The sequence below is a fragment of the Aulonocara sp. 'chitande type north' Nkhata Bay genome, linkage group LG23 (assembly GCF_057382095.1).
Source record: "Aulonocara sp. 'chitande type north' Nkhata Bay isolate Kocher_YH1m ecotype deep benthic linkage group LG23, A_spYH_male_GT1.1, whole genome shotgun sequence".
Taxonomy (NCBI): Eukaryota; Metazoa; Chordata; class Actinopteri; order Cichliformes; family Cichlidae; genus Aulonocara; species Aulonocara sp. 'chitande type north' Nkhata Bay.
The window spans coordinates 12,975,710-13,000,236 of NC_141365.1; the positions used below are offsets into that span (position 1 = coordinate 12,975,710).

The 24,527-nt window shown below is 45.0% G+C and overlaps 1 protein-coding gene across 2 annotated transcripts in view; it reads left to right on the forward strand.

Annotated features, from left to right (window-relative positions):
- The window catches only part of notch2 (notch receptor 2), a 41,017-nt gene extending 16,814 nt beyond the window's left edge, over positions 1 to 24,203 (forward strand). The window contains exons 3-35 of one of the 2 annotated variants that reach the window (XM_086284282.1): positions 6,781 to 7,055; positions 7,727 to 7,934; positions 8,074 to 8,207; positions 8,573 to 8,695; positions 9,138 to 9,371; positions 9,847 to 10,002; positions 10,085 to 10,273; positions 10,513 to 10,626; positions 10,752 to 10,865; positions 10,951 to 11,184; positions 12,603 to 12,713; positions 12,834 to 13,026; positions 13,268 to 13,413; positions 13,640 to 13,753; positions 13,873 to 13,992; positions 14,108 to 14,260; positions 14,491 to 14,719; positions 14,859 to 15,060; positions 15,422 to 15,575; positions 15,760 to 15,944; positions 16,053 to 16,185; positions 16,418 to 16,669; positions 16,768 to 16,880; positions 17,823 to 18,343; positions 18,432 to 18,764; positions 18,870 to 19,012; positions 19,113 to 19,320; positions 19,521 to 19,605; positions 19,691 to 19,844; positions 19,919 to 20,232; positions 20,313 to 20,460; positions 20,680 to 20,777; positions 21,076 to 24,203. In XM_086284282.1, the coding sequence (XP_086140408.1) occupies positions 6,781 to 7,055; positions 7,727 to 7,934; positions 8,074 to 8,207; positions 8,573 to 8,695; positions 9,138 to 9,371; positions 9,847 to 10,002; positions 10,085 to 10,273; positions 10,513 to 10,626; positions 10,752 to 10,865; positions 10,951 to 11,184; positions 12,603 to 12,713; positions 12,834 to 13,026; positions 13,268 to 13,413; positions 13,640 to 13,753; positions 13,873 to 13,992; positions 14,108 to 14,260; positions 14,491 to 14,719; positions 14,859 to 15,060; positions 15,422 to 15,575; positions 15,760 to 15,944; positions 16,053 to 16,185; positions 16,418 to 16,669; positions 16,768 to 16,880; positions 17,823 to 18,343; positions 18,432 to 18,764; positions 18,870 to 19,012; positions 19,113 to 19,320; positions 19,521 to 19,605; positions 19,691 to 19,844; positions 19,919 to 20,232; positions 20,313 to 20,460; positions 20,680 to 20,777; positions 21,076 to 22,527 (7,342 nt within the window). In that variant the 3' untranslated portion in view covers positions 22,528 to 24,203. The remainder of the gene's footprint in view (positions 1 to 6,780; positions 7,056 to 7,726; positions 7,935 to 8,073; positions 8,208 to 8,572; positions 8,696 to 9,137; positions 9,372 to 9,846; positions 10,003 to 10,084; positions 10,274 to 10,512; positions 10,627 to 10,751; positions 10,866 to 10,950; positions 11,185 to 12,602; positions 12,714 to 12,833; positions 13,027 to 13,267; positions 13,414 to 13,639; positions 13,754 to 13,872; positions 13,993 to 14,107; positions 14,261 to 14,490; positions 14,720 to 14,858; positions 15,061 to 15,421; positions 15,576 to 15,759; positions 15,945 to 16,052; positions 16,186 to 16,417; positions 16,670 to 16,767; positions 16,881 to 17,822; positions 18,344 to 18,431; positions 18,765 to 18,869; positions 19,013 to 19,112; positions 19,321 to 19,520; positions 19,606 to 19,690; positions 19,845 to 19,918; positions 20,233 to 20,312; positions 20,461 to 20,679; positions 20,778 to 21,075) is intronic. The other variant, XM_086284284.1, reaches the window with a different exon arrangement.
- Positions 24,204 to 24,527: the final 324 nt, after the last annotated feature.

The following is a 24,527-nucleotide window of genomic DNA, read 5'->3' on the forward strand; positions in this document are numbered from 1 at the left end:
TTCCCACAGCCGAGCTAACAGCACTGTAGATGTGGTTGAGACTGGAGCCATAGTGATAAGAGTTTCTTTGTGTGTGTGTGTGCTTGTACACGTACTCTGTCTGTGTGTCTCAGAAAAGTCTAGGGCACCTTAAGCCCCGGGCAAGTTCACATGCTGGCACCCATGGAAAGGTCTGAAGTTTAGATTTAATATTTGATAGTCAAAATGAAGCTCAGTGCAGCCCTTGAGTGTGTGCTTAGAGGCCCAAAAATGTCACAAGACGTGCTTCACGGCTTCAACAAAGCATTGTTTTAACTTATCACAGAGTATGAACCACTGTCATCACATTTTCCTTTATTTCGTCTGGTGTGTGAGCAAGTGGGGGGAGTAGATAATCAGATTATGATGTGGGCTTTAAAAAGCTGATAGTCCCATGATTTGGGACGCCGAAATCAAATCAAGAAAGTGTGCAGTCAGTGTGATCAGTGTAAAATATAAACTGCTGCTGCTTGCAAACCGTAAGGAGGTTCAAACCTCTCACTCAGAAAAAGGAAGACTTACAAAGCAGCGGGGAATGTAGCAACCAGACCATAAACCCACATACAGTAGGGTGACAAGTGGCCCTCTGTCGCGCATTCGTGCAATACCGTGAGGTCAAAACTACCTCAGTTTTGTCATAAGGTTACACGTTGTCCATACGCGCAATGTGTTGAAAAGGATCTAGCCGGCGTGACTTTCCTCACTTGTTATTGCGGAAACAAACAGCAGTCAGCAAAGAAAAGCAGCCGTTATCATCTGGCGAAATTCAATCTGACTTTGCTTTTAGTTCAGCGGTCATCAATCACTGACAGGCGTTAGTGAAATCCTCTGACTTTTTTTATTCCCGGCCTGTGTCCCAGTGGGAAGTTTGAAGCAGATTTCTGAAATTAAGAAATCACAAATACTGTGCTTTTGTTAGAGAAGCAATTAAGGGATGACTTCATCTGGAAAATGTCCTGGGTTTTTCCTGTGTACAAAAAGTCCCCCCCAAAAAGAGGTTTGGCTTTACCCCAAAGGAAAATCACCAGGATTGTGATAAAATATTTTTAACCAGTTTGGGGTTTTTTTTATGGTTTTTTTTTTTTAGGTGAGGTTTCATTTATTTGAGTAAATGTTTGGTTTTTATTTATTATTAAATAACAATAAAATGAAATAATTTGTGTTAAGTAGGGTTGCACAGACTCATTCCCTCAGCTTTAACCTGAAGTTACTTTTCCCCTTCTCATTTCTAAACTGACTGTGTGCAGCGTAGATCTAAATATGGACCTTTTTCAGGCCGGCAGAGCTATTGGCGGAGAATACACTTTAAACGACCGCAGAATCAGGATAATGACAGAACAACATAGAGAGATCGGTAAATGGAGCACTCTGAGACAGAGGGAGTCCTGTTCTGTGTACCGCGGCTGCTCAGATGAGCCTTTTTGGACATGTTTCTAAACACAGCCTGCGATTTTTACCACATGACTCCACCCTGCACCGCACTCCTTTGCTCAGTCCTCGTCGATGTTTTTTGGTCCGTCTGCATGGCCTCCTTCTCCTTCTAGCTCTCTCATTACCTTTGTGTCTTTTACTTCCACCTCGGTGCAGCCTCTTCGTTTAATCCTGCTTCCTCTTTTTAACTTTTACATCTGCCTCACCCCCTCCCCACCCCCGCCCGTGTGGCAAAGACAATTTTGGAGCTATTCATGGTTTCTACTCCCCTCATATTTCAACCTTAATATCTATCTTTAAGCGCATTTTAATTTCCCCTTCAACAACAGGCTCTCTGCTATGTGCAGAGGTTTCTGCTGGAAAGACCTGTCCACACACTGCATTTGCAGAGTGCCAGTGGAAACGAAGTCCTAACAAGACTCATTATCATTCAGTTAGAGGGCAAATGGCCCCTCCAGCATATGTGCTGGAAGCTCACTCAGTATACTACTCATTATACTCCTGGCTGTGTCTGTAGAAGAGCTGTAGAGGCTTCCAGCATAACTTCACCTACTTCCAAGGTACACAGAGCTCCAGCAGCGCTTGCAGCGTATAGAACAACTCTAATGTTTAACCGATGTGTTTCGGCTTGTAACCTTCGTCAAGGTCGTGAATAAAGTTTAAATAAAAACCGTTTGCTGTGCTCTAATCACCAGCAGAGTTCATCAGTTCAGTTTTTACTGTATTGTGATGCATGTTGATACAGGAAAACTGTGATAATGTTATCAGATACACTGGGAAGCTTGGACTGTAGTTTCAGCATTTGGATTCACCTCCCTTCAAAACTGTGATAAAGTTGCAGCTCTAGTCTGAATGTCTGATCTGTGTGCCACAAACACCCTCTGTAAGCGTCTGCATAGCTAGCTTGTCTTTTTTTTAATCCCTCAGCAATCTTGCAGCGCTGCTTCTTTTGTGAGCTGAGGTATTTTTGCACAGAAGCAGCAGCGAGATCAGTAACATGTTCTGTACTTTACTTGTGACATCCATGCGTGCACACACACGAATAAAGTGCAGTGAATAGGCCACCTATACTCTGCCAAAGCAGGGAGTGATCCAGGGATTGAAATGTGAGCTGGTTTATGTGCTCCATTTTTCTCTCTCACACAGCTTCTCTGCGATGGCCGCGGGGGGGGGACCATGATGGAGTTATTAAGTGTAGCTGGGACTATAATAGTGTCTGGAAGAAGAGGGGGTGGTGAGGTTGTATACTTGAAGGTGGAGAGGTAGGAGAAGGGGAATTACCACAAAAGAAAATAGAATTAGAGCCTGGGCGATTTCAGGACATAGGGATTAGGAGCGAAGGAGGTGGGGGATATTACGTGAGTTTGTGAGAAACAGTCCAGCCTTCATTGCTCACTGAAGTCCTCACGGCTACGGAGGTCAGCGTGAGGTAGAGGAGGAGGAGGAGGAGGAGGAAGAATACGAAGAAGAGGAGTGGAGGGAGCGAGAGCGAGCACAGGATGGGGGTGCTAATGTGAACCAGCTGTGGAAACCTGACACCTCGAGAGTGGGTTAGAATGAGATCTGGAGGAGTGAGAAAGACAGGGAAAGAAGGGCTGCAGGAAACTCGGAGGAGTAGGGGGAAAGCTGGAGAAAACAGGAGGGACGGAGGCCTCGTGGCGCAAAACAAAGAATCCATTAATGAGCTGCTGCTGTGTTGTTCATGAAAGCAGAGCTCGCCGTGTTAGTAAAGGTGTCCTAATCCCTAACTATGTTCTGTTGTGCATATGGAAATTTGTCAAAGGCTCACACTGCGGTCTGTGTTTTTAGGGACAGAACCCGTTTGTCAGTGCGTTATTATCTTTTTCTCAGCGAGGCACCACTCCCTGTCAATAATGGGAATCATGCACAGCCTTGTCTGTTTGCCTCAGGCTCAAGTGAAACAGCCAGGGGCTAATAATGAGCACTCTGTGGCAGTGAAACCTGAAGGACAGGGTAACATTTCCTGACGCTATAGCATTTGGTTCTATCAACACTGGTTAGATAGCACCAGTTGAATTTAATAGAACTCACCATGCGTCATCCCTGTTTAGGAATTTTCACAAAAAAGGCAAATCACTTGTGTGGGGGTTAAAAAATTTTCAAACAAATATTGCTTGTGTACTGAACTAAGAGCCATTTGAAACCTCCATGATGCTGAAATGTGTGGTGCATTATGTCATATTTAAGCCTGTACGCAATCTACACACAACCCTGTTTGAGTTTGGAGTGGAAGTTGTAGACCAGCCTTTGGCCAGAGCTTTAAACCTGGCAGGGCTGGGAATTACATAGCACTCTATAACTTTGGTATCTCAATATAGAAGCTGTGTGATTCTGGATAAATGAAAGAAAAGCAGAAAAACAGGAAATATTGTTTAATCGCTGGTTGTGTGTGTGGTTCTCTTTGGTAACCTGTGTGGTTCAATCAGTTGGCTTTTTCAACCATCTAAAACCATTTTGATTAGCTCCATGATGACAAGTCATGAAGTAGTCATGATTGGCATGTTAATCTGCATACTTAGTGAAAATATTCATATTTGACACATATGTAGTGATGACATGTCACCAAAGACGGTGGTACAATTTTTATTGGCAAATTCACATCATTTTAAAATAAGCTGTTTCCACCATCAGTGTATAAAACAAACCCGTGGTTAACAAAGTTGTTTAAATAAAGCTCAAACTGGGCTACGATTACATTAAAGGAGAAGTGTTGGATTTCCCTGGACCTCGTATCACCCCCAAGTTTTAACAGTAAAGATGTGTAAAAAGTTCAGAGTGAAACATAAACCTGGCATTAATCTGGACACGCTTTTCTTTGTGTGACAGCCCGCTAACGTGATGTATGTCCGAGGGCAGACGGCCGTGTCATTACTTTGGGAGAGGTGGGCGGAGAGGTTGTCTGGGAGAAGAAAGAGCAGTCCTAATTCCCAGGACGGCCGCCTTGTTGTGATATCGCGAGCAGGCCGCGGGGAGGGACGTCTCTTTGTTTGTGTGTTTTTGTGTGTGTTGTTTGAAGGCATGTGTTTTGGAGCGTGTAGGGGTCGCGGTACAAACACACTGATACTGCAGCAGAGACGGACAGGGTGGCCATGCCTAATTTGTCTACTACTACGCTAATCTATTATCTCATCTGCCCAATTAATAAAACATAAAAAAACAGAGTGTGTGCAAACAAAAGACAAAAGGGGAATTTGTTCATCTCTCTCTTTCGGTAATAACCATATGATACTCACAGCTTTATTCTGACGCTGTTGTTCAGCAAATCCACTGAAAGTTTGTCTCAAATCGAGTGAATGTTTTATGTTTTGGGCTCATGAGTGCACAGGTATTTTTGTAATGAAGGTACAGGGTGATTATTAGCACTATGTGGCTCATTGATGTGTTTTTAATAATTCTGGTGGACAGTTCAGGTGTTTATATTATGTGTAGTTTGGGATTAGTTCAGTTAAAAAAATATATGAGTGTTTTGCTTGATATGTTCAATTTAGTGTATATTTTTAAAATCTGTGTACACAGCGAACTTATTGTGCACTGCATTTGTGAACCGTTTAGTGTTTGAGTGGGAACGTTTTCTCAGATGTTGTTTGTCATCTTTGGATGATTCACATGTTATACCAGCCAGAAGTTTCACAGATGCGATTGATTTGTGAGACTTTATGTGGCATGATTCATGACTCTCCTGTTTTCCCATGCTCTCACAACCTAATATCTTCAAGCTGCCTTGGGGTGGAGCGGCCAGCAATAAATAAGTCAGACTGTGATACTAAAGTGCAAGTAATTCCCCTCTACACTGTCATCCGATCTTTATGTGGGTCACAACACAAATCTGTAGTTCTTCCATTTATATATCATCCTTTAAGTTGAAATTGTCGAGGATGTTTAAGTCTTTCTCTTTTTAAAAGAAAAAAACTAGTAACACGTTTCTGCATGTGTGGTGTTGGATACTCGGTGGTGTATCTCTGCTGTCCTTTTTGTGTTACCTGAGCCCCTCTGGGGAGGCAGGATTAGAGGCCTCAGTAAGAGGCAGCGGGTTGCTCTGTTCCCCTCAGTCCCCAGGTGGTGTGTCTGTCACACGCAAGAAGATGACATGAAAAATAGCATACACAGGAAACTGTCTGACTTTTTTTTTCTTCTCAGCAACAGAATAACACTTATGATCAAGTACTGTCACACATGGAGAAGTGCTAAGTGAAAGTGGGTGGGACTGAAAAAAACAGAGGAATAGAAAGTGACGAAGGGAACATTGTCTTTGATAACATGCCTAGCTGACTTATTGCGTAACACTGTAATTTTTTCTCCTCGCTGCTCGGCATGCAGCTGAATCACTTTACTGAAAAAAGGAGAAAACATGAAATCGAAAGAAAGGGGTGGTGAAGAAGAGAGGAAAAAACACACACACACATTTTGCAGACCAAATGTGGTGGTAATTTAAATAAGTCAAGCATTCTTGCCCATACTGTTGCCTGTTTGTCTGTTATGTATCGTTTAGCCCTTTGTCCAGGTTATTGCTAGCACTTTCCACTTGTTGTTTTCAGTTTCTGCCATGCTGCAGTCAACAACTTCCAGATAACTCCACCTCACATCCTTCTGCTTCTGAACTTCTCCTTTGTCATGAATGACCCCACTTTAACCCTTTGACCAAACCCAGCTTCTGCCTTTTTTCTGAGTGGGGTTTATGGGGAAACAGCTCTGGGGCTAGAGCACTTCCTTAAGTTAAGTTATCTTAGAGTTAGTCTGTCAAGACACAAAAAAAACCCCATTCAAAATGGCTTTACATGTCTCCTGGGTTAAAGGCATTAAACATGCACGGTGCATACTAAGTTTTAAAAGTCTGAAGCATCTAAAAAGCTATTTTCTCTTTATGTACAGCCACACATTTTGTTAATACTCCTACTAAGGGATGTGGTTTCCCGCATGCTGTTATGTAGATCATTATACAGAAATGGAAAGACAGTGTATTAGACAGTAGTGTTTACTTGTGCTGGTTTATTTGTTTCTTTGATGTGTGTGTGTGTGTGTGTGTGTGTGTGTGCGCGCGCGCGCATGCATGCTACATGACTCCTATACAGCTGTTACCCTCAGCGCTCTATCAGTACTCTCAGTAGTAGTCGTCTGATGTGGTGGATTACATCCACCTGAGTGAAACTCGCCCTTTTGTTTTGTTTGTTTGCGCTGTCAGGTTCACATGCTTATTTGTCTTCTTGTTAAGCTCATCTGTTTGTTGTATTATCTGTATTGAAGGCCGATAAGCTTTTAGTTTTGAGCGTTTAACCTCTTCCATCACTGATTTGTGTTTTGATGTGTGTCCAGGTGTGCTCCCGGCTTTCTGGGGGAGTACTGCCAGCACAGGGATCCCTGTCAACCCGGCTTCTGCCAGAATGGCGGGAATTGCACTGTGACCATGTCACTTGGTGTGCCTGTACCGGGTAGTGCCACCTGTTCCTGCCCTCTTGGTTTTACTGGACCGCACTGCCAAACTACCCAGAACTCCACGTGTTACCCACACAACCCCTGTGAGAACCAAGGTCACTGTACGCTGCTGTCGCTTGACGAGTACAAGTGTGAGTGCCCAGTAGGATGGGCAGGTAAGCTCCCGTTTGATCGTCTCTGCTCTTTCAAGAGCCTGATGCATTTTTAAACAGCCCGTATGACTGTTATAACCAGTTATAACTTTTGGGTCTCTGAAAGATATTAATAATCTCTAATCACGTCACCACCCTCTGAGAGTCATGAGTTTCATAGCTCCGCTGTGCTGAATAGGAAGTGAGATCCAAAGAGCTAAATGTTAGTTGTTCATCCATGCTGCATTCATGAACATCCAACATCATGCTTCGTTTCAAGAAAAACAACAGATTTATTACACATTTCCACTTCAAAGCTTCCTTAATTATATTCATTATATCTTTGCTCACACAAATACAGATGTGTTATTATTTTTTCATTATACATTCCACCTGTCACACTTTGCTGTGAAATATATGATTAGATCTAACTCTCAATTCCTTTTTTCTTTTTACTCCAGAAGTACAAACCAAAATACATGTCAACACAAGTTAGTCCCGACACCCCCAAATCATCTATCAGTGATTTATTTTTATATTCAAGAAATCAAACGATATCAATAAAATTCTGAACCTTAGTTACTAAACATAGAACGTGGAAAGTTTGCACGCTGCTTTTCTTCTGATTTTTAGGCTGCGTTTCTTGATCAGTGACCACTAAATCTCCGCTCTTTGTGCACTTTTGCGTCTTTCAGGAGCACGCTGTGAGTACAAGGACAGCTGTCTCTCTAGTCCATGTGCCAACGATGGAAAGTGCAGCGCTCTCTCCAGCGGCAAATACACGTGTTCCTGTCCTCCTGGTTACAAAGGTCCTAGCTGCCTCAATGACACAGATGAATGTGAAGACACGCCTTCCCTGTGCCAGAACGCAGGCCGGTGTGTCAACACCCACGGCTCCTACAAGTAAGAGCCTAGTTTTTGATACCAAATTCAAAAATGCTCACCGTCAACAGGAAACGCTGATCAAAATGATGTCGCTCTAATTTCTGCTTAAATTTGTGAAAATGATGTTAAGATGTTACCTGCTCTGCCTTTGATGCAGGTGTTTATGCACTCCTGGGTATACGGGTCGACATTGTGAAAGCTCGTACTACCCCTGCTCGCCTTCACCGTGCCTGAACGGAGGCACCTGTCAGCTTAACTTGGACATGACCTACTCATGCCACTGCCTTCCCGGTAGGATTTCAGTTTCCGAAATTTAAAAAAAGAAGAAGCATGAAATAAAATCATAAAAAAAAAAAAGTGCTACCACAGCTGTTATTTATGTATAAATGAAAGTAGGTTAGTGTTTCTGAATTGTTACACTATGGTGTTTTGGGTGCAAATAGTCTGATGTTGTTGGCTCTGTCATATCTGACACGCAGCACTGTCAGAGTGCTACAGTTAGCGGATACATACAACAAATACACACACGTGATGTTTATATAGCACCAGACGTTGTTAGAGGACGGCATACTAGAGCATTATGCTTCACTGTCTTCCCAAATCAACACTTCATTAAAACCACTAATAATCAAATGTATTTATTTCATGTACGTCAGGTTTCAATGGCACTAACTGTGAGAACAACATCGACGACTGCCCCAATCACCAGTGTGCCAATGGAGGAACCTGTATGGATGGGGTCAATACCTACAACTGTCAGTGTCCTCCAGAGTGGACTGGTAAGGCACTTTCATGTGCAGTTATTTATGTGTGACTAACATTTTCCATATGTGCCACTCTTATCTGTGGCTGAAGATGACCTGAAGTCTGGAACGTCACCTCTCCATCCATAGCAGATTGTTTGAACTGTTTAAAAACATTTCTTTGACATTTTGGCTATGTTTGATTGTTTTCTACACACTTCTGAGGACTGCTAACTCTCCTAACACCTTTGCGTGGCATCCACAGCACTTGTGTTTACAAAGTGAATATGCAGGCAGCAGCTTTCTAGGGCTTGTCTGAGTTTTGTAGCAACAATGGTGCTTTAATGATTCAAAATTACAACATTTGAGTCCCTCTATGAGGAAAAATTATGTATTTTGGTTCTCTGTCAGAAGCTCAGCATGTTGTAACGTGGCAGGCAAAGGATTAACCTGTTCGTTTTAAATCCCCCCCTCACAGGTCAGCACTGCACAGAGGACGTGGATGAGTGCCGGCTGCAGCCAAACACCTGTCAGAACGGAGGTACCTGCAGCAACCTGCCTGGCGGCTACGTCTGTGTATGCGTCAATGGTTGGAGTGGACCTGACTGCTCTGAAAACATTGATGACTGTGCAACAGCTGCATGCAGCCAAGGCTCCACATGCATAGACCGTGTTGCATCCTTCATCTGCGTGTGTCCTCACGGAAAGACAGGTGGGCGTTCATACGAAACCCTGTACAACGTTAACTCTAGTGTAAATAATGGTGCCATGAGTTCGTACTGAAACTATAGATGTCCTTGACCCTTTCTTTGGTACTTCAGAGAAATGCTGCTTTCTGTGGAACACGTCTAACCTTAACTGATGTTTTTCTAAGCACATGATGCCTCTGTTGTTGTTAAAGAATATTTCACACGGAAATGAAACTGAGCTGTTACTCTGTAAAACAGTCTAATTATACCATAGAATATGTTTTTGCATTTTCACCCTGCTGATTAGTCAGTACGGTTTTGGCGTTAGAGCAAGGTAAGCCTCCCCCAAGTAGCAAATTTGCATTGACTTTGTTTTTCTCTGAAACGGGTATATAACCATGTGCAGGAGACTCTCCAGGGACATTTTGTCTCACCATAGTTTGCATTAAAGTCTTTTATTTTTTTCACTCATTCGATTTGATGTAATGTTCCCCTCAGGTCTGCTCTGCCATCTTGATGATGCCTGCATCAGTAATCCCTGCAGAGAGGGCTCTCAGTGTGACACCAATCCCATTACTGGTATGTTCAACTGTAACTGTCCACCTGGATATATTGGGCCCACCTGCAACAACGACAGAGATGAGTGCAGCATAGGTGAGTCTTCTCAGCAAATAAGCTTTAATCTCTGTCAGCCTCTGTTCTCTGCTGTTATTTATATACCTCTGCTGTTTACCAGCAGGCACCAACCCCTGTGAGCACGGTGGGCAGTGTGTGAACACTGATGGTTCCTTCACCTGTAACTGTGTTCGAGGCTACGCGGGCCCACGCTGTGAACAAGACATAAACGAGTGCGCGTCAAACCCTTGCGAGAATGACGGCACTTGTCTGGATCGTATCGGAGAGTACACCTGCATTTGCATGCCTGGTAAATTTCTTGTAATTTTTTAAAATAATGTTATATTTTAACACAGCAAAATGTGAAAATTGACACACGTGAAAATTCTGTTTTATAGTCAGAAACGGGTCATTTTGCATTTAACCACAAAACTTAAAGTAAATAACAGCAGTGTCATCCACTTAAAGTTTGCTCTGTGTCCTTGACCCATGACCTTCAGTGTTTTTGTTGTTGCGAAATTGTATAGTTGTTTCTGTGTACTTGTGCAGGATATGAGGGGAATCATTGTCAGCTCGAGGTGGATGAGTGTATGAGCTCGCCCTGCCTGAACAGAGGCAAATGTCTCGATCAGGTCAGCGGCTTTATCTGCGAGTGCCCAGCAGGTTGGTACACCTTCAGCTGTGTTAGTGCATTCCCCTGACTCATTTCTGCCGACTGAACCTGTTTTTAAAAACTAAATCTATAATGAATCTTATCAATATATTAATTTTGTTTGTTATGTTTCTAGGCTTCAGTGGGGACATGTGTCAAATAGACATAGACGAGTGTTCCAGCACGCCCTGTTTAAATGGAGCCAAATGCATCGACCGACCTAACGGATACGATTGTGAATGTGCTGAAGGTAAACGGAAATTGCAACATGTTTTTGACCCAGAAAGTAGTCGCTGAAAGTCAGTTGAGAGAGTAAGAAATTCCCCTCTACCCAGGCTTCACCGGTCTGCTGTGTGAGGAGAACATCAATGACTGCGAGCCAGATCCATGCCACTACGGTGTGTGTCAGGATGGTATTGCCACCTACACCTGTAAGTGCAATCCTGGATACACCGGCTCCATCTGTAATATCCAGCTCAACGAGTGCCACAGCAACCCTTGTCAGAACCAAGGACGATGCATTGACCTCGTTAACACCTACAGTTGTCGCTGTCTACCTGGAACCACAGGTCAGTACTGAGTGTGCTGCAAAGATTCTCCAGAATCTCATTTAATGGTGCAATGTGATAGAAATTGTGTCATGTGATATGTGGAACAAACACTGTGACGTTATTCATTGAGAAAAGCTTGAGAGAAAATCAAGTGTGATGAAAAGTCATTCTGAAACACGATAGTGTGGTCACCAAAGTACAAAGGAATGTAATCATTAGAACGGTTAAAATAGTTGTTAGTCTCTTAATGGCAGTTGTAGTTGCAGCAGTAGCCGTTCACACTGAACAGTTTTAGTTCTCATTCCTCATACAGCATTTTTAGAAGTATAAATGAGCTCTAACTGTGCTTCTGAGCATTTCTAAATAATCAATTTCACAAATGCTGTTTAAGTCCAACGTCGTGTAATTGAGTCTTCTGGTGACTTGTTTAAATTGAATGAAAAGATCCCGGTCCCTCACATCTAGAGCCTCTCGTGTAGTTTGAAGTCTACAGTACTCTTCAGTGTAGCAGTCACAAGTCTCGGTCAGGCGGTTAAACCAACGTTGCTTTCTGGATTAGTAAGATCTTCATTGTGTTTTTACCACCCCAAGGCTTGGTACTGAAGTCTTGCATTCAGGCTTCATTCTGTCACTTCCCCTCTTCTCAAAGTGTTTATGTTATTTTGTTCTCCTTCGCTCTGTTCACATTTAATCATCATTGCTCTAATGCTAATCACTGATGTCACACTTTAAAGCACTCCTGTGGTGTAGTTTTATTTATATATATATATATATATATATATATATATATATATATATATATATATATAGTGTGTGTGTGTGTGTGTGTGTGGTCATATTTTCTCACATATTGCTAAATTCCTTTTTTTCTTTGGTCTCTTACCCCCTCTGGTGGTAACTGACATTCTGTCTATCTGCATTTGAATGGAAGGAACAAGGTTTTTGGTACTGACCAGTACAGTATCTGTGAAGAGCAAAATGATTGCATTGTCCAAGTTAGTTTTAAAATTTGTCTGTCCTCTACGTGCAAGCAGTCGGTGACTGTGGTGAAGAAGAGCTTCACGGAAGAGACAGTGTGAGGGGCATATAGAGACCACAAGTAAAAGGACGATAAACAAACTTACCTGATAGCAGTTTAGCTTTTTAAAATCCATATATACTTGTGATCAAAGGCTGCCCCACAGAACATGAAGTCTTCTGGGTGTGCCGGACGTCCCAAAACTGGTCTCAGGCTAAGTCACAACAGCCAGCTGGTTCAAAGATCGTAGATTTTATAACAGCTGCTCATCGACTTTTCCTCTAATGCAACTCCTTACTCGCATTAATCATCAGATTATTTTATTGTGCCACTTTTATATATTCTAGTGAAAGGATAAACTCTTAAACCCGACTGTTGTTACACGACATGAATTTGTCTTTGTGTACTTTCTGCTCAGGTGTGAACTGTGAGATCAATGAGGACGATTGTGCCAGCAACCCCTGCGTTCATGGAAAGTGCCAGGATGGCATCAACAAGTACAAATGTGTTTGCACCCCGGGATATTCAGGTACGTTTTTGCCTCATGAACATGTATAAAAGGCCTCAAAGCTGAGGCAGAATAAAGTGGCCTGAAATCATCACGTGCCCTTTTGATGCTACTAATTACCTTTAACTTGTTCTCTAACAGGATTAAACTGTGAAGACAACATTAATGAGTGCATGTCAAATCCATGTTTGAGCGGGGGAACCTGCCAAGACAAAATCAACGGGTTCCACTGCCTTTGCCCACCCGGCACCCACGGCCCTCTGTGCCTCTCTGGTAAAGACCATTGTGCTCATCAGCCTTGTCAGCACGGTCACTGTGTCGAACAGCAACACGGGTAAGTTATGTCTATACTGGTGTTTTGTGTTTTACATTATTGGGATAAGATACAGTCATTTTTATTATCGTGGGAATTTCATCCAATTAATTTTCTCACTACTGATAATTTGCACTTACTTCAGATAGATATGCAGGCATTGTTTTTTCCAGCTTGTCAGCATTTTTAAATGTAACATCTCTTCACATATATATATGCAGGCGCTAATGCTGTTACTGTGACATCTTTACTTTGTGTGAAGGTACCGCTGTGAGTGTCAGGCTGGCTGGGAAGGACAGCACTGTGAGCTGGAGAAGAATGAGTGTCAGTCAAACCCATGTCTGAATGGTGGCTCCTGTGTGGATCGACACAACGGCTACACCTGTCAGTGCAAACTTGGCTTTGGAGGTAAACGCCACCGCGATCTTTCGTTTTATATAAGAAGTATTTTAAAAATCTCCTCCAGTCCTTTCTGAATTGATGCACAGTGCAGAGGTTCATTTTCGTGCCTGTGTCAAATGCCTGTGCTCAGAGAAATTTCCAGTTTCAGCAGACTCTGTTTCTGTTGAGAAACTTTGCCGATATCAGCGAAACATCAAGTCTGACACGTTATTGTTGACTCCTCTTTGATCAGGTATTAACTGTGAGAAGAACATTGATGAATGTGCATCTGGCCCGTGTCTGAACCAAGGCGTCTGTTTAGATCTAGACAACGGCTACACCTGTCAATGTAGTCTGCCGTTCACAGGTCAGTGATGGCACATTTACTCGCTTGTAATGTCACAATTTTAAGCTGCTGTCTAGATATCTCTTTGGAGAATATTTCCATATGCATGTTTTGATTATTACAAATCTCTGTGAAAATAGGTAAACACTGTGAGGTGGAACAAGTTCCCTGTGCCTCCCATCCATGTAAAAGGGGAGGTGTGTGCCATCCAACTCCAGATTACACCTCTTTCACCTGTCGATGTCCTAGCGGTTGGGAAGGTATGTGTTCGTCGGCATGCATTTGTGTGTGTGCTTGATGATGGCTGTCAGCCGTAATATTAGAACTACATTCCAATTGTTTTTGCTTTTTGTGTTTTTGTCCACACTTGCGTAGGTGCGCTTTGCAATGATGATGTAAACGAGTGCAAGAACAACCCTTGCAGAAACAGCGGTTGGTGCATAAACAGCCTGGGGAGCTACATGTGTAACTGTCTGTCTGGCTACAGTGGACACAACTGCCAGATAAACATTGACGACTGCTCACCGAGTGAGTTTAATTTGGTCACTTTATTGTCTTTGGATCCAATATCATCGTAACTTCCACCAGTCTTTTATTTAATTTAATGACGTTTAAAATAAATAACCATCAGCGGTTATTTAATAATAGCTCATAAAAGCCAAAGGTGCTCATACAGTTTGAGCCGTGCTCAGATGTGTGCTTGTTTATTCAGTAACTGGTTTAGTGAGCCTGTTCCTCCTCTCGTCTGTGTTCTGCAGACCCGTGTCTGAATGGAGGCTCTTGTAGGGACGAAGTCGGGAGTTTCGTCTGTGACTGTCGCCCAGGTTTTGAGGGAAAGCGCTGTGACGTTGAGATTAACGAGTGTGCCAGCCATCCCTGCAGAAACGGCGCCTCCTGCGAGGATTACGTCAACAGCTTTGTATGCAAGTGCCGACCCGGCTTTAACGGCATACTGTGTGAAAACAACATCCCCGAGTGTACTGAAAGGTAAGCGCCCTGTCGACACGAGAGATGCTGTCTCCCAATATGTGCGACCTGAGTACGAATACATACATATTTCTGCATCAGTAGATTTTAAAGACTTTCCCCGCCTAAAGCCCTGTTTTCTTTTTCTTCCTCCGTCCAGCTCGTGCCTCAATAACGGGTCTTGCATTGATGACATCGGTAAATTTACCTGCCGTTGTCATCCGGGTTTTTACGGTGAATTCTGCGAGTATGAGAAGAACGAGTGCGACTCTCAGCCCTGCAAGAACGGAGGCACTTGCACTGACGGTCTGGGTACCTACCGCTGCACCTGTCCCATGGCATACAGTGGACAGAACTGCCAGGTAAGTGTGCAGTGTGGGTCTGCATAATTCTGTAATTCCTTTGTAGGTACAAGGAGAGTTGACACATTTTAAAAGGCTAATGGGGTGTTGTCATTACCCCGCTGGGGTGCAGCGTTGACACCAAGTTTGTGAATGTGATAACTTGAGAACGAAGCTACTTATGAGCTTCAAATTGATACCATTGGTGCATCTACTTGGAGGCTGCTTCATTGCTTTCTGTAGAGCCACGACAGGCGGCCTCGTGCACTCAGATCTCTCATATTTGCTGTCTTGTTTTAAACAGTCGATGTCATCGAAGGGGCTGTGAGTTGTGCTGGTTTGTTTTTATGAAATGTTTTCAAAACCTTCTTTTTGTATGCAGAACTATGTGAACCTGTGCAGCCAGGTGCGCTGCCATAATGGTGGCTCCTGCTCACAGACAGCAACTTCCTGGACCTGCCACTGTCAGCCTGGATGGTATGGACGTTACTGTGATGTGCCCAACCAGTCGTGCCAGGATTTTGCCGCCAGGAAAGGTGAGGAAGTATTTTTTTGGCAGAGATATCAAGAGTGATAATGACCTACTGTTTATATTATTGCAAGGAAAATTTAAAATACTAAATGTAGCCCGAGGATTTTGTTACCTTCCTGCTTACAGTTTAATCACTGTAGTAGGCTGCCTCTGTACACGGTAAACTCATCATATGTGTTTGGCTGCAGGTCTGCAGTTGGAGAATGTATGCAAGAATGCTGGCCGGTGTGAGAATGTGGGAAATGCCCACAAGTGCCACTGCCAGCCAGGATACACAGGCAGCTACTGTGAAGACATGGTCGACGAGTGTCAGTCAAACCCTTGTCGCAACGGTGCTACATGCAAGGACTATCAGGGAACGTATGAATGCATAGTAAGTGCACTCTCAGCTTGATATGTGTGCATGTGTTGGCAGGTTTTATGTTTAGGTTCTATATGCAAACAACTGAGCTAACCTCTGTGTTTTGTTTCATTGTCCCAGTGTAAACCAGGCTACCAGGGGGTGAACTGCGAGTATGATGTGGACGAATGCCACTCAAAGCCCTGTCTAAACGGAGGAACATGCATCAACCTCATCAATCACTTTAAGTGCGCTTGCCCACCTGGAACACACGGTACGTGCACATAATAGGAGATTAGTTTAACAGCTGAGGAAGCTTTAAACTTAAAGTATGGACAGAAAGTGATGCTAATGTTTGAGGATAACCTTTCCTGCTTCTCTAGTTGTTCTTGACGTGGGAAAGGAAATGTTGATTGGATGTTGTACTTTTCAAAAAAAGTTTCTTTTGTTGGATCTAAAAATAAAACTGAGTGCAAATTAAATGCTGTCTGTTCTGTATGTCGTAGGACTCCAGTGTGAATTTAACGTGGATGACTGTGCCCCCAAGCCTGGCTCTCTGGAGCCTCTCTGTAAGAATGGAGGACAATGTGAAGACGGTGTGGGCGGTTACAAGTGCAACTGCCCGGCGGGGTTCACTGGTGACCACTGCGAGGGGGATCTGAACGAATGCAAGACTCGACCCTGCCACAGTCACGGCAGCCTTGACTGCATCCAGTTGGTCGATAACTACCAGTGCCGCTGTCGCCTTGGTTACACGGGTATTTTCACATTAACCTCTGAAAACAACACAACAGCACCACAAGTAATTTTTGCTGTTTTTTTTTAAAAAGGGGACGAAATGTGTTTGTTTCCTCAGGTCGTCATTGTGAATCCATGGTGGATCTCTGTCTGTCCAGTCCGTGCCGCAACGGAGGCGTCTGCTCTATGAACATGAGCTCGGTGCACGGCTACAGCTGTTCTTGTCCTCGTGTAAGTTCTCTTTAAAGCTGGCTGTTTTCTAATGTAAGCGATCTCCTCTTTATCCCTCATACGGCCTTTGCAGCTCTTGTTATTTGCCCGTTGTGCTCATCAGCTTTTAATAACTACTGGTTTCATTCTTATTCCTTAAACACTCCTCCATGAGTTTGTCCTGTAAGTGCTGGTGATAACAGCAAATGGAAAATGGCAGGCAGCCATAAGGCTAGAGAAAGACGAGCCTTCTTTGTTTTTAATAAAGAAATCCAGATATTTCTTTGATTATGCAGAAAGCAGCAGGGAACAGTAAAAGGCAAAGGGGGTTACCTCCATTCAGCTTCTGAAACTGATCCAGTGTAGAAAATGAATAATGGGATGAATTACTCATGATAGTGGTGAGATGCTGTGTTTGTAAAGATGACTCAACTTCATGTTTCACTCTACATGCTCTTCATTTCACACACCAGCAGGAACATAATACAGCCTGTTTTTCCAGAAATGTAACCACAGGCTACAGATCAGTTATTCTACACATATATAAGTATTGCTGTACTTGGATGAGCAGGGTGAGGGATGACACTGTCACATTTCATAAGCTAGTTTGTCTAAAAAAAAAAAAAAAGCCTATAAAAACATATAAATGTTAATGATTGTCTTTGATTATGCTGCCGTGTAGCTACGGCCACGGCAACTGTCACATCTGTGGCGTGTAGCATAACAGCAGGTTGGCTGTTTGTCGTTCTTCTGCCTGAACGTCAGTGCGTGCTTTTTCTCTGCACTAACCTCTTGCTCCCTGTCTGTTCTCATGCTTGCTTCAGAGGGCCACACCATGGCTCAGGTACAGTAGAGTAGCAACAGTCTTGTAGGAGAAACTAAATGCTTGTTGTAAAAGTTTGCCTGATAAAGTAATATCTACTGCCTTACTATCACACCTAAACAGCATGTTGTGTTTTATAGGGCTATACCGGGTTGGACTGTGGGGAAATGCAGGACTGTGCAAAACAAGGATGCCAGAATGGCGGGCAGTGTGTGAAGATAGCGTCCGGCCATCTGTATTGTCAGTGCAGGTCGGGCTTCAGCGGGCCACACTGCGAGGTGAGATGTCCGTTGCCCTGCCAAAATGGAGGAACCTGCGTGAAAGACCAGGCATACCCGTTCCAGTTGAGCTGCCACTGCCCGCTCTACTTTTCCGGACGATACTGCGAGAACAGACAGATTACGCCGACGCCCCGGAGTTGTCCGTACGAAGACTGTGAAAGGCAAGCAGGAGACAACGTTTGTGACGATCTGTGTAACAACCATGAATGTCGGTGGGACGGAGGGGACTGCTCGCTTCAGAGGGAGCCGTGGACAAACTGCAAGGCCTCTGTTCCCTGCTGGGATCTCTTTAAGAACGGGCGCTGCGATAAGGAGTGTGACAACCCCGGCTGCCTCTTTGACAGCTTTGAGTGCCAAATAACCTCAAACTCCTCCTGCAAGTATGTGACTCTCCCCTTGACTCTTCTGTAAACATGTGTTTAAAATCAAATCCTTACCTCTTGTTCTTGATTGTGATTTCTATGTAAGGTACGACCGGTACTGCGCGGACCACTATGGTAATAAAATCTGCGACCCGAGCTGCAATACGGAGGCTTGCAGTTGGGACGGCCTGGACTGTTCTGACATTCCTGCCAATTTTGCGGGCGGCACACTGGTTCTCGTGGTCCGCCTGCAGCCTAAGGAGCTGCTGGGAGACCTGAGGGGCTTCTTGCGCTACCTAGGAGCTCTGCTGCACACCAACGTTCAGGTGAAGCTGAACGAAAACAACGAACCAATGGTTCTGCCGTACTTCGGAGCACCAAAGGGACTGGGACAACATGCCCAGAGAAGCAAGCGGGAGCTGCACAAGGAGGTTATTGGGTAAGGATACGACAGACGCGTAATTTCTTGTCTGTGCATTTCTTTGCCAAATGAATCACAAATTTCTTGCTTACCGGCGACTGAATTTCACTTTTAATTGCACAGCTCCGAGGTGCACCTGGAAATAGATAACCGCAAATGTTCCCAGAGCCCCTCTCACTGTTTTTCAAGCACAGAAGAAGTCGCTTCCTTCATTGCAGCAGCCCACATCAAGGCTGACCTCCCTTACCCTCTAGTGTCTGTTGACAGTAAGTAAATCTGTCATTCAGAAATGAATGGAATATAAGTGCTTTATATCCATTTTCAAACTAAAACCTCTGTATTTACACTTGTCTTTGTACCATTCAGGCATTTCTTCCCCACCTCCACCTCCACCTCCACCACTGATGTTTCTGATTGGAGTGGCAGTGGTTGTTATTCTGCTCATCCTGGTGCTCGGGATGCTAGCAGCCAAAAGGAAACACAAACACGGCGTCCTGTGGCTGCCTGACGGCTTCATGGCTGCTACAAATGACAAGAGGAGAGAGCCTGTTGGACAGGATGATTTTGATATGAAGTGAGTTCACGTACAAATGAACACCGTGTGCGTAAAACAAGGTGGAGAGGTTGAGTGTGCTCAGGTGAAATATATGCTGTAATGCAAGAAGGTTGTTGTTGAAATGACCGCAATGAGCTTTCAGGGGACCATAGAGTATGACACAGATACAAGCAGGATGAGAGTCATTGTCTTCAAAGCTGCTTTTGTTTCTATATCAGGAATTTTAAGACTGATGGAAGCATGATTGATGGAAGTCAGAGTCAGAGATGGCTGGAAGACGAGGCTCCATCCAAGAAACCGAGAGTAAGTGAACAATAAAGACGTTTGGCGCATACGGAAAGGCTTTGGTCATTGTGAGTTTCACTCTGAGATCTGTTGCTTTTTATAGACTGAAGACAAGCCCTTGCTGCCCATCGCTCTGGACGGAGGTGTAGATCGAAGAGAGTGGACCCTGCAGCATCGCAAAGCTGCTGACATCAGCCTCACTCCTCCTCAGGCCGACCTGGACACTGATTGTCTGGACGTTAATGTGAAGGGACCCGGTAGGGGGACAAAAACCTTTAGATTTGATAATTTTTCAAAAATCTGTCTCGCTAATGAATCTTCACTCTTTCAGACGGCTTCACGCCGCTGATGCTGGCATCGCTGCGCAGTGCCGCCCCGGACTGCAGCCTGCATGGAGAAGAGGAGGAAGAGAGCGGAGATGAACCGGGACCGAGCGTCATCTCGGACCTGATCTCTCAGGGCGCGTCTTTGATTGCTCAGACCGATCGTACCGGAGAAACCGCTCTTCACCTGGCTGCCCGCTACGCCAGGGCCGACGCCGCTAAGAGGCTGCTGGACGCCGGAGCAGATCCAAATGCCCACGACAACATGGGGAGGACACCGCTGCACGCTGCTGTGGCGGCTGACGCTCAGGGAGTCTTTCAGGTGAGACGCCTCTGCGATCTGGTGCAGATCAGTGTGACGGCCAGTCGCGTTTTGTTCACTGTGTCTTTGCACCCTTTCAGATTCTAATCCGTAACCGTGCAACGGAGCTGGACGCCAGAATGAATGATGGCACAACTCCACTGATCCTGGCGGCCAGGCTGGCTGTGGAGGGCATGGTGGAAGAGCTGATCCACTGCCACGCTGACATCAACGCTGTGGACGACCACGGTCAGAAAACTAATCCTCTTCTTTGTCTGAAGCTTTTCGTATTTAATGTGTGAATAAATTCATTAAAGGATGTGAGTTTTAATGTAGTATGTTAGCAGGACAAGCATATCCCAACACAGGGACTTGCTGCGTTTACATTATTAGCTGTAATTTTAGCAGTAATAATAGTTTTCTAGCTAATGCGGCTCTGGTTCTTCTCTCATCTTCCCATCATTTTAGGTAAATCTGCTCTGCACTGGGCAGCTGCAGTCAATAATGTGGAGGCCACACTTGTGCTTTTAAAGAACGGAGCCAATCGTGACATGCAAGACAATAAGGTGAGATGTTTTGTTTTCATGTGCTGATTATAAATCACAACAAACACAAGGACAGTTATGAAATAGAGCTGTAAAGAAAAAATATCAGACTTTATTTGCAGAAACATATTTTCTCCCTACTATCTGTCAAAGATTTCAAAAGCTGCTCCGTGTTTGTTGTGTCGGCTGTGGGACACACCCTGTATGGGTTAAACTGACCGTGTAAACAAACTGTGGATCTGGTCCTGCTTTTCCTGTTTGTTCGTATTAAAATAGGAGCTCCTTACGCTGTGCTTACCGCTCCCTTTGCTTCTTTCAGGAGGAGACCCCGTTGTTTCTTGCAGCCCGGGAAGGCAGCTTCGAGGCGGCACAGGTTCTCCTCGACCACTACTCCAACCGCGACATCACTGATCATCTGGATCGGCTTCCCCGCGATACGGCTCAAGAACGCATGCACCACGACATCGTCCGTCTCCTGGATCAGTACAATCTGGTTCACAGTCCCCACAATGGGCCTAATCACATGGGTGGAGGAGGAAACTCATCTGTTATGTGTGGAGCAAATGGAGCAGGCTACATTGGCATGCGCCCTGGACCACAGGGGAAGAAGAGCAGGAGGGGCGGGGGCACAAAAGTAGGAGGTGTTGGTGGAGGGCCCAAAGAAATGAAAGACATGAAGGCTAAGAGAAGGAAGAAGCCTGCAGGAGGAGATGGGGCAGCTGTAAGTGCTGGGGTGGGAGCAGGAAATGGAGGAGGCACGGCAGCAGGAAGCACCAATGGCGTGAAGGCAGCAGGAGGCCTTCCAGAGAGCTCCGTCACCATGTCGCCCGTCGACTCCTTGGAGTCTCCTCACTCCTACGCAGGCGACGTTTCCACTGCCGTCTCCACCACGGCAAACTCCCCGCCCCTGCTGAGCAGCCCCACCTCCAGACAGATGCTGCCCCCTGTCAGCCACATGTTGGGACAGCAGCAGACCTGGGTGAGCATGAACAAACACGGATACAGCCCCATGTTCAGCCTGGTTCCTCATCAGATTCCGGGATCCCACCCCGGCATGGCCCAGCACCACGGCCAGGGTTGCAGCGTCGGGCTGACCCCCATGAACGTCACCGTGACCAGGGAGCAGCTGCCACCCATCGTCACCTTCCAGATGATGACTCCCGGAGCAGGCCAGACCATGCTGAAGCAGCCTCAGCAGGGGCAGGTGCAAGTCACGCAGTCCCAGGGTCAGAACCAGACTCAGAGTCACTCCCAGCAGGCTCCGGGGCACCTCCACTGCACCCCGGGGATGATATACCAGATCTCTGATCAGATGGCCATGGCTCACGGGCTCCCTCACACCCTGCAGCACCCACACACTGTCGGCCACGGAGGCCACGCAGGGATCGAGGGCCAGTCTCGGGCTCTGCCCTCATACCCGACCATGCAGAGCCCGGTGGATAAATACCCAACGCCTCCATCGCAGCACAGCTACACCACAGCGGGCTCGGAGGGCACCACGCCCAGCCACTCTGCCCACCCGCCCAGCGAGCACCCGTATCTCACCCCCTCGCCGGAATCCCCCGACCCCTGGTCCTCCTCTTCCCCGCACTCCAACTCGGACTGGTCTGACGTCACCACCAGCCCCACCCCTCTGGGGAACTCCCACCACACACTGCCGTCATCACACCACACACACATTCCAGAGCAGGTGCAGCTGCAGCCGCAGTCGCAGCAGATGCCGCAAGCGTCTCAGCAGCCTCAGCTCGGAAACATGCAGGTGTTTGCGTAGGCGGAAGAGGAAGAAAGCAGAAACCGACTGACTTTGGGGCTTCTGTGTACTCATAGTAACACAATCAGTACGTTCTCACGTCTGTCTTTAATCCCTTATTCTTCTATAATAATCAATCACCTCTTATGTTATCTTCTCTTTGTACTTCAGAAGACTGTGTATAGTTTCTTAAACATTTTTGAGTAAAAGTCTTTTGGAGTTTTTCTCTGATCGAGTTCTTCTAAGTCCAGTGAGGCAGCCTTTGCTCTCTGCTGGCTGGATCAAGACTTTTCATGTTTTGGCACCAAACACATAAACTGATCATCGAGGAGCTTCTGACCAGCTGGTGCGGGATTAAAAAAAGACCGGCGAGAAAAGACTGGGCACTTCCTGCATTGAGATCGTCCGTCTCTGTTCAGTGTAATAAACCTGCCAGTACTAACACCTCATTGAAACCATTCACTTTAATACGATGGGTCATATTCAGTGGATATTTTTACTCTCAAAGGAAAACCACGTTTGTTGCATTCGTGCTTTCGCTGGGTTAAAGGGGAGCGGCACTGAGAGGCTGCTGTACGATCAGAAAAAACAACAAGTGCATGTAGCAAACGCACGGCGAGGCCTGCTGGGCGGTGCTGCATGGGTCTGCGCTTGTCATGTGAAAGTTTTCAAAGTATTTCAGAGGTTTGATGAAAGTAACATCTGCTAAACATCAAATATCTGCCTGCACACTTCAAAAGGTCAGAAAATGGAGCTCCACCTGCATGCTATCGCTGCAGTCCTCGGGTGGTGTAATGAGAGTGTGCGGTTGTCTCTCTGCAGGTGGTACAGCTGTATTTGAGTAATTAATACTGAAAAGCGTACATTAGTTTGTCACCAGATTCAGTATGTTGTATATGAAAATGTACAGACACTCCGAGCATCTTCTGCTCGTTATATCTGAGCTTAGCATGTCTTTTGTTTTGTTTTTATATGAATACGGTGCACACTTCCTGTATAATTCTGAATCTCGCCGAGGCAAATCGCCACGTCTTTAAAGTGCCTCTGTTATAAATAGCGTCTCTTCCAAAGTTATATAACCATAGCTACAATCATTGCGTCTCCGCACCTCTAACGGTCGTAAATCGTGCGTAGAAGGAGAAAGTCACTTGTCTTCTTTCTTAAGGTCGATGTTGAGCTTTTATGTGGCTGCTGTGTTTAAAACAAAAAAGGACAATCGTTCAGCGTTCAGAAAAATCTCACATACCAAATTTTGTTTTATTCAGCCAAAAATATGAAACCTGTGTCCAAACTTGTCATTTGTTGTTCTTGTTTGAAAAGTCAGACACACAAAAGCTGCACCTTTCTGCAGAGTTGTATTTGTAGACCCAGCCTGAAAACTCCCCAAATCCACGTTTGTACGAATGTAGGGGCGCTCAGGCATCAGATAACTTTTTTTTGTATGAATCACAGCAGCTCCAGTGCATATGCAAGGTTATGAGGTCATGTCTATATTCTGTATATAAAATGTTTTTTTTAAGTTTACTGTACTCTTCTCTGTTAACCAAATAGCCCGTAATATACCTGCAATATGAAGTAGTTGTTACCGTGTTTGTGTGTTGTAGAACTAAAACTGATCAAATCTGTTGGATTAAAAAAACAAAACAAATGATCGAACGAATGCTTTACTGAAATAAAGCCAAGATCTCCACACACGAGTGCACGTGCTGTCTTGTCCTGGAGCATCTTCGTGTCTCGGCAGGTTTTTACAGGTGTGTCATTTGCAGGTGGATTTTTTTTTTAGGGCCTCCATGTTAGACCTGGTAGATGTAGCATCGTGTTTTTCGCTCTGCCTGGTAAATCTGCCATTTCTGAAGGTTAAACTTGAGTCAGAGGCTTTATTGTTTTGTCCTAATCGATTCAGGCTTCATCTGCATGAATCCTCTTGGTAAGCGGTAAATGGATGCTATTCATATAACACATTTCTGCTCCTACTGAGCACTTAAAGCCACGTGTATACAGTGCTTTTCTTTATGCACACA